At 54.6% G+C, this 13842-nt stretch overlaps 6 protein-coding genes across 6 annotated transcripts; 2 read left to right on the top strand and 4 right to left on the bottom strand.

Moving 5' to 3' along the window:
- Window positions 1-2262: 2262 nt before the first annotated feature.
- PG997_005801 (uncharacterized protein) lies at window positions 2263-3882 on the top strand (the record flags this gene model as incomplete). The annotated part of the gene is made up of 3 exons (XM_066810116.1): window positions 2263-2725; window positions 2778-3231; window positions 3282-3882. The coding sequence occupies 3 exons, from the start codon at window positions 2263-2265 to the stop codon at window positions 3880-3882; spliced, it is 1518 nt and encodes a 505-aa protein (XP_066669039.1).
- A 1485-nt stretch (window positions 3883-5367) lies between these two features.
- Window positions 5368-5733, bottom strand: PG997_005800 (uncharacterized protein; the record flags this gene model as incomplete). Its single annotated transcript, XM_066810115.1, has 1 exon — window positions 5368-5733. The coding sequence occupies one exon, from the start codon at window positions 5731-5733 to the stop codon at window positions 5368-5370; it is 366 nt and encodes a 121-aa protein (XP_066669038.1).
- A 2057-nt stretch (window positions 5734-7790) lies between these two features.
- On the bottom strand, window positions 7791-8109 carry PG997_005799 (uncharacterized protein; the record flags this gene model as incomplete). Its single annotated transcript, XM_066810114.1, has 2 exons — window positions 7791-7997; window positions 8104-8109. 2 exons carry the CDS (start codon window positions 8107-8109, stop codon window positions 7791-7793), a joined length of 213 nt encoding a protein of 70 aa, XP_066669037.1.
- Window positions 8110-8787: 678 nt separating this feature from the next.
- Window positions 8788-10673, top strand: PG997_005798 (pyruvate decarboxylase; the record flags this gene model as incomplete). The annotated part of the gene is made up of 3 exons (XM_066810113.1): window positions 8788-8983; window positions 9057-10299; window positions 10370-10673. The coding sequence occupies 3 exons, from the start codon at window positions 8788-8790 to the stop codon at window positions 10671-10673; spliced, it is 1743 nt and encodes a 580-aa protein (XP_066669036.1).
- Window positions 10674-11449: 776 nt separating this feature from the next.
- Window positions 11450-12386, bottom strand: PG997_005797 (uncharacterized protein; the record flags this gene model as incomplete). The annotated part of the gene is given in 2 exon segments (XM_066810112.1): window positions 11450-11630; window positions 11641-12386. The coding sequence occupies 2 exon segments, from the start codon at window positions 12384-12386 to the stop codon at window positions 11450-11452; spliced, it is 927 nt and encodes a 308-aa protein (XP_066669035.1).
- Window positions 12387-12988: 602 nt separating this feature from the next.
- PG997_005796 (uncharacterized protein) lies at window positions 12989-13701 on the bottom strand (the record flags this gene model as incomplete). The annotated part of the gene is given in 3 exon segments (XM_066810111.1): window positions 12989-13346; window positions 13361-13531; window positions 13595-13701. 3 exon segments carry the CDS (start codon window positions 13699-13701, stop codon window positions 12989-12991), a joined length of 636 nt encoding a protein of 211 aa, XP_066669034.1.
- Between the last annotated feature and the right edge of the window lie 141 nt (window positions 13702-13842).

The following is a 13842-nucleotide window of genomic DNA, read 5'->3' as shown; positions in this document are numbered from 1 at the left end:
TCGTCGGTTAATGTTCCAGCGGTATGGTTGAGGGCCGATTGGCAGGGCGGGGCTTCTATGCCAGACAGGGGCGGAAGGATCAATCAGTTGATGGCAGGAGGAGAAGCCAGAGGAGGAGCCACCCACCGACCGCCTCTGGCGCTAGAAGGTTGAGCCCTGTAGAGTTCGCTAAACTCAGCCAATCGCAGGCAACTCTTCTCGCTTATCCCTGCAAGCATGGGAACTTCAACCCGTGCACTAACACCAACAACCAACGCTCTCGCACACATACACATTGACACATCCTCCTCCTCAATCCGCCTCGAATATACAGCTGTCGGATACTATCGAAAGAGGAAATTAAAGGAAAGGGAGGGGGAGAATAAGCACCGGTTCAAGAGGGTCCTCGGCCACGCCACCTCCTCTGCGCATCCCTCTCCATCACCGCTTCTCGTGAGCCAGATGCTAGGTAAGTAAGTATATGTAAGCAAGCAACTACAAATCCACATGCCTTGCTTTCTCCTCCGCCTTCTGGAGAAGGAAGGCCTGATGATGAGACAACGGTCTCGGTCAAGCGAGTTCGCTTCCAAGGCCAATCATGAGGTACAGGTATGGCTCAAAGCGGGTAGCGTGTACGAGTGTATGTGTATCTCCTTTTTGCCCCTTGCTATTCTGCCCTCTGCCCTTGGGCGGCGGGCTGATGAGCAGTTTTATATGCTCTCACATCTTGATGGCAAGTCATATCAAAGGCAGGAATCGTGGACTGGTTGAGCCCCACGTGCCATCTGTCACCTCCCTCTGCGTCTACATGTACAGCATATCGTGGCTGCATGGGCTGCTATGCACTGCTTTGGGTTAGACAGGGTATTCCACTTCGAGCACGATACCGGCTTCTGGAATACTTCTCCCGGCATCTTGGCAATTCAGCCACTCGGGGTTGCTGTGGAGCAGGGAGTAGGGAGTAGGGGGTAGGGAGTAGGAGGTCCCTACTTCCGCTGACGGGCATCATCTAAGACTGGTCAGCATCTTCGTTTCATCCCGGAGGACTCAGCCATGCATATCGCCAAATCCCTTTCAACAGCCCCGTCTTCGGTGACCTGGCTTGTGGTCCTCCGCCTAGATAGCCGAGTAGACCGTTACGTTCGTGTGCCTGATCCTGCTGTTCCAGCTAGCTGCCTCCTCGGCCACCACACCCCCTTCTCTCCCAGTCGGCTCGTTCTCGTCTTCTCGGCAAAGCCTCATTCGCCAACAAGCGGCTACTGTACGCTCCGTTCTCCGCCCGACAGAAAGGCCCCCTTCCTCTCGTTTTCTTAGACATGTCATCCCATGTGCCCGAGTCCTGCTCGCGCCTTCCGACACAACCTGTCGCTTCGGGCGCCATCCCCCATTTTGGCAAGCGACGGCTGTATTAAAGAGACCCGTACAGCTTCTAGCCCCCTCACACGAGTTCGCCAGCTCATCTATAATGACCATCGTTGTCACAGCCCGTCACTTGAGTTCGCCTCCTTCTCTAGAGATAATTGGACCCACCACACCCTATCTCCCAACTCGGACCAGCTTGCATATTACCGCACCGGCGGGGTCAAGGTAACTCGCGCCGCCCTGCAGCCGACGTGTAATTGCCGTTTGCTATCTGCTCAGAGGGTTGTCTTGGGTCCCTGTCCGTACCCCTGCCTGTATAGAGAGAGATAGAGAGCGAAATCTCACACAGCCCTTGTCCGTTGACCCACGCCTTTATGAGCAGGTAGCAGCTACTTTGCCGGTCTGCCCTACTTACACTTAGCCCATGGTCAAGCCAGATGTTGGGATTAGAGGCAGCAGGAGCAGCTTAGCACCACGGCTGGAACCGACGGTAGTTTCCATTCCTTTTGCAGTGGCCTCTTCCCGTAAATCCTTCATGTCACTCTGCCATCCACGCCCCGTCGCCTCTGAGCTCCGCTTGTCCAAAGCATTCACGCGTCCGCCATGTTGCACAAAGATACGGGAACCACGTCACCAAGCAGCTTGCCATTCACCAACTGATTCCCTGCCACCTGTCATATCCATGAACTGGCCGCCGCCACTTGAGCGTCTAAAAGCAATCCTAAACCATGCTGTACCCCGAGTAACTGTCCGGTCTCTGGATCCGTTGCCGCCGGCGACGGCGGGCGGTCGGCAGCTGATCTTCGTGGCCAGGCTCTCGGATGACAGGGCACTCTTGTTGAAGCTGCCGCCCTCGCCCATGAAGCGACGTCTCATGCGCTGGGAAGCTCACCTCACAATGTCGGAACCCTGCGTGATAGCATGGATCTTCATCAAAATCCTCGAACGCTCGCTGGCCCAAACACCCGGGATACCCATGCAGAGTTTCGTCACGCCCGACATTCAAACGGGAATCACCCCTTCCCAGCGGCAAACATGATAAGCATGGGCCAGGAACCATTGTCTGCATCACCCAGGGATACCTTGCTCTCCTACCTACCGGCCTTCATCAAGAGTTCGTCATCCAACGATGAGCCGGATTTCCATTTCAGCTTATGGGAGCCTACCGTAGGGAGCTCCATCTCGGGTCTTACGCAGCCGCTCACACCGCCCGAGAGGAGAATAGTAGAATACCAAAAGGGGCACCTTGTTCGGCACATATCCCAGTTCCGCGCTCCCAACTCTCGTTTCGGTCCCGCCGCCGCTGTACTTCGTGGTGCCCCTTGCCGCTCTGACGAAAACTTGGACGGCAATGCCGGATTGCCCATGCCGCCGCCATCCGTCGGTTCGAACGGCTTTGCGACTTGGTCCTTTTGCCTTCCGCTCTCTGGTGGAAGACATAATTCGAGACGGCGAGGACTTGACGGTCATGCTCAACTACTCGCGCATCCGCGAGCAAATGGCTCGCTTTAGCTACACCCTGGATAACGTTATGGAATCTCGTCTCGTGCTTATCGATGCAGGCAGTGACAGAAATGTTTTGGTCACACGTTCTACCAAGGCAGCTCGGCTCGAGGAAGGGTCTACCAGGGCAACATGTACGAAAAATGGGAGTCCGCAAGCAAAGCCCTCCGTAACGAGTAGATTTTCCTGCAATAGCCATAAGGAGAGCGCGACATTTGATAATGTCAAGCGTGTCGGAGAAGCAACTGGAACACAGGGGGTGGTCGACGCCACTGAAGCAAAACGAATTAGTGTCACAGGCCTCCTGGACTGGAGTAACTGCATCTTTGGTGACCCCCTGATGGCCAAGGTGTTCAGCCGGAACCCATCGGACGACTTCCTTCGCGGGTTTCGGGGCCAACCGCCTGATCCCTCCTCTGGTTCCAATGCCGAAATAGCCCGCGACATACCGGCATCGACGGCATCGTTGCCCCCAACTTCCATGAACACGCCCGAGTTGTTATCTCCACTCAAGGCAACAAATATGCCACCAACGACACGGTTCCAAATGATGTCGTCGTCCTCGTCCCCGCCACGAAGCACTATGGTGCCGGGAAGAGCCACGGCAGATGGATTGCCAGGACAAGGGAAACCCCCGGCGGCAGTGACGAGAGGATGAAGGATTGCAACAACAACAACAACGCAGATGAAGAAGACAACAGCGCCGCGATCCGCCTCCTGCTCTACGAGTGTTACCACGCCACTGTTTGTGTCATAAAGACATTCTACCGCACACGGCCGCCGGCAGAAAGCAAGCAGCGCGAGATGGCTGCGCGGCGGCATTTGACCGAGGTACTACATAAATTGAGCCAGGTCCAATCTGAGCCAGTCGGCAACAGCCATGACAACAGTAACGCCAGCAGAAACAGCGGTGGCAGCGGTAGCAGCGGTGGCAGCGGTGGCGATGGCAAGGGGCCCAAGTCAAGGAGGGCTAGCGGTGATGGTGATGACGAGGCTGATGGATGGCCTATAAAGAGGCGGAGGTCCGAAGTTGGTTGATTGGTGGGTACAGGAGGCGAATCATGTGAGAGGAAAGGCATCATTCATACATACATATCTGCGTATGTTGTTGTACGCACAAAGCAGGCAGGGAGAGAACTAGAGAATGCATAGGGCCGGTGCTGGTGGCATTATTGCTCAGTAAAAGGAAGTACTTACTTGTTACCCGGGATCTGCAAAACTGGGATAATCTTTTGAGTTGTATAAATTCCTTGTTTGTTTTAGTCTTCTGTAGATGCCGAGAACCTTGCGGTATAGTTTGCAGTCGCTATGTGTTCGTAATCTTCATTCATAAACTTCTACGCGGGATTTTAGGAGCTGTCCGTCCAGCTTCACAAATTTTGGTTTCGTATATAGATAGCAGCTGTCATGGTGCTACAAATATACCATGTACAACCCAACTGGTGGTTACTAATCTCATATAGCAATACTTTAGTGATAGGGCCCATGACTGTTGTGGACCCCCTGTTTTTGCTGTGTCAGTGTCGACATATGATTTATAAATAGCCCTGCATACTATGATTCCAAGTAACGTAAGCCGATACCGGCACACGACAGGATAGGTTATTTGGGTTAAAATCATCTTTGGGATCGATGGAAGAGAAGTGGGATAGAAACGAGGGATGCTTACTCGTAGCAGAATGCAGAGTGTGATCTTTGTTTCTGTTCAGCACCATGGACAATTACATGTGCCACCTTGTGAATATCAGAAACGGGACATTGGGCAGATCACAATAACGTCAATGACTAACTACGTAACTTGTATACACAAACATCAATGAATGTATGGCACACTATAGAAAAGGGGGAAACGAAAAGCTAGCAAATCTAGGAATCAAATTTTGGGTTTTGTCCCTTTTTTATTTTCTACATCATTTACTAAAGAAAAAGTAAATCGTCACACGAATATGTTGAATACTCATGCCATCATCACCCTTGGCTATATAGGAATGAGGTTCACCACTACGGTATCTATACCCCGTAGGGTCAGATGTACTGTCTAAACACTCGTACTAGTCCCTCGATGCACAGTCTCCTGAGACGTGTCCACGCATATCGTATATGAGAGCATGGGAAGGGGGTTTGACCATGCCTCCCGTTCTGGCCGAATTCGATAGGCGTTGGTAAGCTGGTACGGAGCTCTCCCGATCTCACATGTCTTTCCCTCTTCGCCACAGAACCCAAAAGGAGAGAGATACCGCGTAGGGCAGGAGGGGAAGTAGGCAAAGTATTCCCTTCCTGGATTCCATGGAGCTAGTATAGTCACCTGGGCTGTTGGAAGGGCTGGCTGCGGGTTTCGCCACGACCCTTTCCTTTTTCTATGCACTGATGACATCAAAAGGTGCTGATTCGTCTTTGGTAACCTCGGAGATGGGGCATCGTGGTCGTAGTCGATGGAAAACTGTAACATATCGCGTAGTCGTTTCATCAAAGGCGTTTCGAAACTTGGGTGGTCTGTGTCGAGTCACACAACCCGGCGTTGCTCTAGGGCGACTTGACAATGTCCGAGGTGAGAACGAGAGGTGCCATCATGATGTTGTTGACCATCACGGTCGTGGTACCGGCCGATGACGACGGAGGCGACACGATACTGTCAATGGTAGCCGCTGCCGAGTGACGATGGTGGAGGTGGTTGTCTCCGGCGACGGCAAGGGGCTCTTGGTGAAAGTGGCTGGCCGTACTCTGGCACGAGGACGCGATGCTGACGATGCTGTAGTTTCGCCCATGCTGGTGGTGTTGATGGTCGGGAGTATCCGGTCGAGATGGCGATGGCGATGGCTCATAATCAGCTAGAGCCCCCGGGAAAGGAGCAGGAGCGGCGGTGGTAGTGTAGTCTTCCTTGGTATGCATATTGGGCGGCGTTGTTGTTTGGTTTCGTGTAGAAAGAAAGATCGAGCGAGACCTTGTTCGAGTAGTAGTAGGACGGCCAGTTGTTTGTTTCCTCGGGAGCTTACTTCATTCGAGTTCACATTTAATTCTACGAGGAGCAGCAGGCCCTATTTATGGTGTTGGCTGCCTCCCAAGATGAGCACGTTCTTATCACCCTGAATCAGAGAATCAGACCGTTACTGCCTGGGTCTCAAACCATCTACACATTCATAAACGTTTCTGGTGGTCATCTCAGGCGATATCGAGGGCGATATCGGTTGCCGAAATGACTGGGCATGGGGTGTTGGAAGAGTGGGATACCTCTCCCTATGAGGTAAAAGGGCCCCAATTGTCGGCTTTTTGGCTGACTACTGCTACTACACACATACGATGGCGATATTTGAGTTTGGTGGAGAGGGCGCGCCCCTGACCATACGACCATGAACCGATGGGCGAAGCGCAGGCCTGGACGCGGCAAAGCACCAGCAACAAAGCGCCTGCTCCATCTTCCCCTCCAGTTCGTGGCGGACGTCGGCCCTATGACGTCTTGTCGAATATTTGTTCATGTAAACACGGAAAATCAACATCGACAGAGGATATTTATAAGACCTTGTCGCCAGCCAAGAGGTCGTTAAGAAGGACATTTGGGAAGAAGAGAAAGAGCGGGGACAGTCACATCATGACCACGATTTGTTCTGCACCAGCCAAACCAGAGAGTAGGCGAGAGTAGTACACGTTGCCGCTGGTCGAAAGGCCAAAATGCCAACGTGCGGCGAACACGATAGCGGCAGCCTTGAGAGAGAGATATATATGTAGGTAGGCATGTTCAGCGGCCAGTTGGCAGGACACCAACAACCATGCTGCCATGGTTGGATTGAACTAGATGTCGTGGGGTCGAATCTACAGTAGGGGTAGGGGGTAAGGGGTAGGGGGCCCAGCTTGTATCTAGATTGAGATTGACAGATTGATCTGGATTCGGAAACTTGGTTGAGCTGGCCGAGCTGAGGAGGGGCAGGCAGGACGGGTGGATTGGATGCCAACACAGAGGACGGCGGACTGGGTTGTCGCTCCTTCAGATCAGCATCTACCTCTTAAGAGTAGTCCACCGGAATATCTACGTCGCATACATATGCAGACCCTAACCCTAAGCTGCAAAGCCCGAGCCAGAAATGCGGTGGTGGTGATGGTGATGGTGATGATGATCTTGGGGTGATGGAGATGCTGCAGAGCCGAGAGAGTTGGGTGGTGATGAGCAGTGACGATTGCGCGTCGTTGGAGAAGGGTGTTTTCTTCGGTTTGGAGTGGCGGTGGTGGTGTTTATTTGCTGTCACGTCAATCATACCTACATAGTTCAAGCAATAAAATAATAAAATAAGAACAAAAGTTCCGCTGAAGCGAAAGCAAGATGCGCGAGAGGAAGGGCGAAAGGAAAAAAGAAGGCCAATCAAGTGGCATTACCTAATCTCGTGAACTCCTATGGGCATTGGCGCCGAGGCGCTTGCACGCAGTAGTCGGCACTGTCGGTTCGAGTTACTGCAAGCTGCAACGCACAGCTATGGTTGCATCTCGACGCATTAGGCGGCTGGACCCTTGACCGACAATCAATCTGCAGGGTCGCCTCATCGCTTTGACCGACGGTGTATGGCTGGACAATCAATCCAGGGCTGGCTGGCTACGTGTACGATTCGATTTTCGTTTTCATTTGATTGGTACGAGGCGACGAAGGAGAGAGTCGGAATGCAGACTGGCAGAGATGGCAAATGCGGATGGGCAAGAAGCGTCTCGAACGTCCGGGAGACCGTCTGACCCGGAATTCATTTCACTCGATCACTCAACTCGACCCAACTCCATGCACCCATCCGCTGCGGGCTGCAAGCAGGTAACTGGGCATCGCAACCTGCTGGCTGTATCTTCCGACTCATCGTCGTGCTCGCTTCTATCTCGCTCTCTACGCGCGCCTTTTCCCATTCACAATGGCCATGCTCGTTCCGGGTGCACACGCATGGGAAGGGCCATCGGGATCGACCGGGAGGCATTTATCACGACTCTGGCAGTGTTTCGGGCCTTCTGGCTGGTGGGCTATCGGGGCGGTATGGCTTTTTCAGTAGTAGCATCGGTCTCATCGTCGGCGGTCTCCCCTTGTCGCCCGTCTCGCCCGTCTCGCCCTTCTCGCCCTGCGCTGGAATGGCCTTTTCGATGGGCTTTTGCTGGAGGGGCGGTGGATCCGCCGGGTTGCGCCGCCCACGCTAAGCTTTGGTTGAGTGGACAGGGATGAGGGGAACAGTCAGCGAGGGTGCGTGTCTTTGTTCCGAGTCTCCCACTCTTCCTCAGTAGTCAGCAGCAGCCACTAACTCGCATCGTCTCCTTCGATGGCAGGCAGGCGGGGCCTGTTCTTTCAGGTCGTGGCCCAGCCGCCCGCCACGCCCGCTACGCCCGCTGCTGCCCGCGCCCTCTGGTAAGGCCGTCTGAGTCCGGCTGCGTCTGCGAGTCCCTGCTGGCCAAGTGGGGATTGCATCACCACCCTGTAACCCATACTGTACCAGCAAAGCTAGAGGCTCGACCAGAAAGTGGGCTGATGGCCTCATGTCTAGACGACAATGCCGGCTCGCCACGGACCCTGATTGGGCGGCGCCAGCGAATCAGCGCCGCGACCGAGTCCCAGACGGTCCCAGAAGCAGCAACGCATCGTAAGATCGATATCTGTTTTCTAGATTCGGCCTTTCTAGCTGCTGAAACAAGAAAATAGTATCATTATTCATCAAATTCGCCAAAGGTCATTCGATCGCCCGTCCCTGCCCGACGTGTTTGTCTGCTGTTTTGTTCGTGACATTCCGGGACTCTATTCTGGACCCTGCTTCCCGGCCCAGACAAGTGGGACGAACAAGTGGTGGTCAACCTGTTTAAATAAACTGCCCCTCGCCGGCCGTCATAGGAGTTCAGAAGGCCACAAACCAATCCAAACAACCTCAACACTACCAGCAAACCCGCTTTCCCTTTCCCTCTTTCAGCACCAGAAGCAGAAGAAAAGGGTTCATCATGGCGTCGACATTAGATATTCGTACCCAAAACCTCAAGAAGCCCATCACTGTGGCTGAGTACCTCTTCAACCGTCTTCACCAGATGGGCGTCCGCTCCGTCCACGGTCTCCCCGGTGATTACAACTTGGTCGCCCTCGACTACCTCCCCTCCTGCAACCTCAAGTGGGTTGGCAGCGTCAACGAGCTCAACGCCTGTAAGCATCTCCTTCTTCCTCGACGAGGATAAAGCCATCAGATCAACACAGAGACTAATACACTTGGATATAGCCTATGCCGCCGATGGCTACGCCCGTGTCAAGGGCCTCTCCGCCCTGATCACCACCTTCGGTGTTGGTGAGCTTTCCGCCATCAACGGTATTGCCGGAGCCTACTCCGAGATGGTCCCCGTCGTCCACATTGTTGGCTGCCCCAACACCGCCTCGCAGAAGAACGGCCTCATGCTGCACCACACCCTCGGCAACGGCGACTTCAACGTCTTCGCCGACATGAGCGCCCTCGTCTCTTGCGCCGTCGCCAAGCTCAACGACCCGGCCGAGATCGCCACCCAGATCGACCACACCCTGCGCGAGTGTTTCCTGCGCTCCCGCCCCGTCTACCTGATGCTGCCTACCGACATGATCGAGGCCAAGGTTGAGGGTGACCGCCTGACTCAGGAGATCGACCTCCGCGAGCCCGAGAACGATGTTGAGAAGGAGGACTACGTCGTCGAGGTCATGCTTCGCTACATCCAGGCCGCCAAGAAGCCCGTCGTCCTGGCTGACGCCTGCGCCATCCGCCACCGCGTCGTGCCTGAGCTGCACGCCTTCATCGAGAAGACCCGCCTGCCCACTTTCGTCACCCCCATGGGTAAGGGTGCCGTCAACGAGGAGCTTGACATCTTCGGTGGTGTCTACGTCGGTAACGCCTCGCACCCCGAGGTCCAGGAGATGGTCGAGAGCTCCGATCTCGTCATCACCGTCGGTGGCCTCAAGTCCGACTTCAACACTGCCGGTTTCAGCTACCGCATGAGCCAGCTCAACACCATCGACCTGCACTCCTACTCTTGCGGCGTCCGATACTCCGAGTACCCCGGCGTCAAGATGCGAGGTGTCCTCAAGAAGCTCACCGAGCGCATCGACCTCTCCAACCTCAGCGTCCAGAAGGTCACCCCCTCGGCGTACCTCAAGGGCATCGAGCCCAACACCAACGGCGCCGACGACGGTGTCATCACCCAGGAGTGGCTGTGGCCCCGTGTCTCCACCTTCCTCAAGCGCAACGATATCGTCGTTACCGAGACCGGTACCGCCAACTTCGGTATCTGGGACACCAAGTTCCCCCAGGGTGTTAGCGGTCTGAACCAGACCCTTTGGGGATCCATCGGTTGGGCCGTCGGTGCCTGCCAGGGTGCTGCCCTCGCCAACAAGGATGGCGACATGAACCGCCGTACCATCCTCTTCGAGGGTGACGGTTCCTTCCAGCTCACCGCCCAGGAGGTCACCACCATGATCCGCCACAACCTGGACATCATCCTGTACGTTTTATCTTGTCTCCCCCTCTTCCGACTCACAGTCCGTTCCCTTGCTAACATAACCCCTTTCCAGGTTCGTCATCTGCAACGACGGATACACGATTGAGCGTTTCATCCACGGCATGGACGCCGAGTACAACGACATTGTCACTTGGGACTACAAGGGCACCGTCGACGTCTTCGGTGGCGCCAACAACCCCAACGTCAAGAAGTACGTTGTCAAGACCAAGAACGAGCTGTCGACCCTGATGAAGGACGAAGACTTCAACAACCGCAAGGGCCTGCGCTTCGTCGAGCTCTACATGCCCCGCGACGACGCTCCCAGGAGTCTGATCAGCACGGCCAACGCCGCCGCCGCCCGCAACGCCTCCAAATAAGCTATTATTTGAGAGGATGGATGCCAGAAATGGGATAACGGAAAATGGGGGTTTTACCACATCATATCGGGTCAATTTCTTCCTCCACACTAAAAAAAGACATCGGTTTATATATATACATAGAAGACGGCATCTTGGATAGAGAGGATGGCGTTCGGTAGACGCTCTCCTATGAGTTTTTATGAGATTACGGATTTTTCTGCTTTTAAACACTGGGTCTTCTTGCTGCTTTTGACTGCATGCGTGACGTGATGATTGCTTTTTTTATTGTTTCTTCCTTTTGTCGGAACACGTGGCATCTGACTCACGCCTTTGCATGCTGATGCTGGCGGGGGCTTGCGAATTTGATTCTATCTTAAGTAGGTAGCCAGTTAGATTGTGGGTTAGCAGGGCTTCGGTCAGTCAGTCAACGTTGTGCTTTGTCGCCTCTTCTTGTTGATGATTTTATATTCCTACTTGATATAGCGTGAGCAAGTTGTCCTTGGAACCGTACTGTATGTCGTCGATTCGGTCAACGGCTAGGCTGACCAGACCTGAACAGTTTCTTCCGTCTAAGCATGGCCCGGCCCGATGCCATGTTGAATCACATGCCGGTCATGCCTGCCAGATTTCGGCCACTTGTCGTCAAAATGATACTTGCCAAAATCAACGCTTTCCCTTGTCATGATCATGTTCATGACGCCGATCCAGTGATGATGCCCAACCTGCGGGTGCGATTGACTATTTGTGTGACATATCTCTGTGCCACAGGTTTAGATACCAGTTCTGACATTCGTTCATTCTTGGTTCAATCGGCCAGGCCCAAACTCGGAATACAGGCCCGGCAATATCCTTGCCAGATTCGTGAACTCGATCTGGTCATGCAGGAACTGCTCATATGCAATTTCCTCCCCTGCCAACATTCTCTTAATTCCCAGCAGCCCCCGAGGTAGTCGAGCGGGATCTTCACCCTGGCAGCTGCAAGTACACCTGGTGCCCCAGCCAGTACCGGCTGCGCAGCTCCAGCCCGCCCTCCACCGCGCGCCAAAGGTGGACGAACTCCCCGAGCTTGAGCGGAAGATACGCGTCCCAGAGCACGGCGCAGACTGCGGCCTTGTATCCTGCATCCCGCAGTCCTTCCGGTGTCAGGCCGCCGCCAAAGCAGCGCCGGTCATGCGGCTCGACGAACTGGATCCGGATCCGCTTGTGGTACGGGCCGATGAACTCGGTGACGCGGTGCGTCGAGCCGAGCCACTTCTCGCGATGGCCGAGATAGTCCCTGTGAAGCCGGCCGCTCGCGGCAAAGCTGGACCGGGCCTCGACGTGGTTGTAAGGATACCACAACGCGTAGCGCTCGGGCTCGACCGAGTGCCACCAGAACCACCAGTCGATCATCTCGCCCGTAACACCCGGGAAGCGGGTGTTGGAAGCGACGTAGGCGGTTCCGTCGCTCAGGGCACACCAGCCGTTCTCGCCCCCTTCTTTGGGGTATCCAGGTTCCAAAAGCTGGGAGACATCCTTCAGGGGTAGAACCTGCCCAGGGGCGAGAGGCTCTCTGATGGCGGGGATGATATCCGAGTACATGTACAGATCTTCATGGAAGTACTTGGCGTACTCCTTCTGAGATACTTGATTTTGCATACGCCGGAATTGCTTCAAGGTGCCAGGAGGGTAGCACGTTACTGGAACCTTCTCCGGCAATGCCAGATCAGGGGTGGGTTGTCGTTCCGTCATATTCGGTGTACTCGTGTATTCTCGTGCTTCTCTCCAATTTGTTACATTAATGCCACGAAAAGAAGATGAAGAAAAGAAAAGGATGACAGAGAGTCTGTACTGAATGATCTGTTCAAGGAAGAAGAGACTTGGTGGGGTGTTCGGTGGTCTGATATCAGATGCAATAGACTTTCATCGATGCCGTATTCGGCTCTTACGGTAGCTTTTACCCAGTTTCAAAGCCATCATTACAAATGCGATCGATGAGCTATCAACTGTCTACCTCTAAAGCTGTCCGTTTCTTGAAGCTCCCGGCATTGCACATGGCCTCAAATGATACGCTGGTTGACCCTGGAATTTGTCTTGATATTTCGCTACTGCAATCTCAGCAGTGTCCCGCCTGGAGGTTGGGGTATATAATTGTTCGTTAGCACACCACAATTCTTCTCAGGCGTAGATAGTATTTGTCCTTGTGTTGACATGTGCGCCTCTATAAACGTCAATAATTGGAGATCGTCAAATGTACATGCTATGAGGGGCGAAATTTCCCAACCCTTATACCAAACGCCAATCTAATGCATTCGCTTTCTCGCGAGTCCCAAATCTAGCAAAAGGCCTCGTATTCAGTCGCACCGCCCATCCTTCCAGCCGTCGCGCCACCTCTCCTCCCAGCGCGCGCAGTCGAAGGCCTGCTTGCCGAGCTTGCGGTTGACGGCGTTGTGGGCCTCGCACAGCCACTTGCCGAACTCGTCGCGGCTGCCGACGGGCATCTGCTGCTTGGCCATGTACTTCTGGAAGTCCTCGGCGCACGACCAGCACGGGTACAGGCGCGAGAAGGCGCCCATGAAGCTGCGCAGGTCCGTCTGCTCCGTCGGGGAGGGGCGGGCGGGCGGTACGTCGCCGCGATCGAGTGCAGCAGCGTCCAAGTCGACCTCCCCAACTCCTCGACGTCCGGCGGGCAGTCGCTCCGGCTCGGTATCGCTGCGGGGGTGAACGGAGAGGAGGAAGTGCTGGTGTTGGTCTTCGCGGAGGCGGCGCCGGCTCCACCACCGGCCATCATGCCGGCCATCATGCCCGGTATCGCGCCGCTGCTCGATTTCTGGTTCGGTTTCGTTTGTTGCGAGATGAAGGCGGAGAAGGCCATCTTGGACGAACAGGCGCGGCAGCTGCGCAGTAGTCAGAAAAAGAAGGCCCAATGCGAGTGAAGCAGGGGAGGGGGGCCGGCTTACGGTTTACCATCCTTGCCGAGGACGACACCCGGAGGCAGCTTTTTGGGATCAATGCTTCCACCTGCGGACGAGTTTGCGCCGGAGCCTTCCTTTCCGTCTACCGCCATTTTGATGTAGTCTAGGGCGCTAAATCAAGAAGAGAATCGAATGCGCTACGCGAAATACAAGGTCGTGACAGTCGGAAGCAAGAAAGAACACCGTACGTACAGGTCGCGACGGTCGCTAATGCGAATTTGTCATCGGCTTTT

The sequence above is a fragment of the Apiospora hydei genome, assembly GCF_038363865.1.
Source record: "Apiospora hydei strain CBS 114990 chromosome Unknown utg000005l_segment0_segment0, whole genome shotgun sequence".
NCBI classification, from domain to species: domain Eukaryota; kingdom Fungi; phylum Ascomycota; class Sordariomycetes; order Amphisphaeriales; family Apiosporaceae; genus Apiospora; species Apiospora hydei.
Note: the sequence above shows the minus strand (reverse complement) of the source record. Positions and strands in the feature narration are given on the sequence as shown.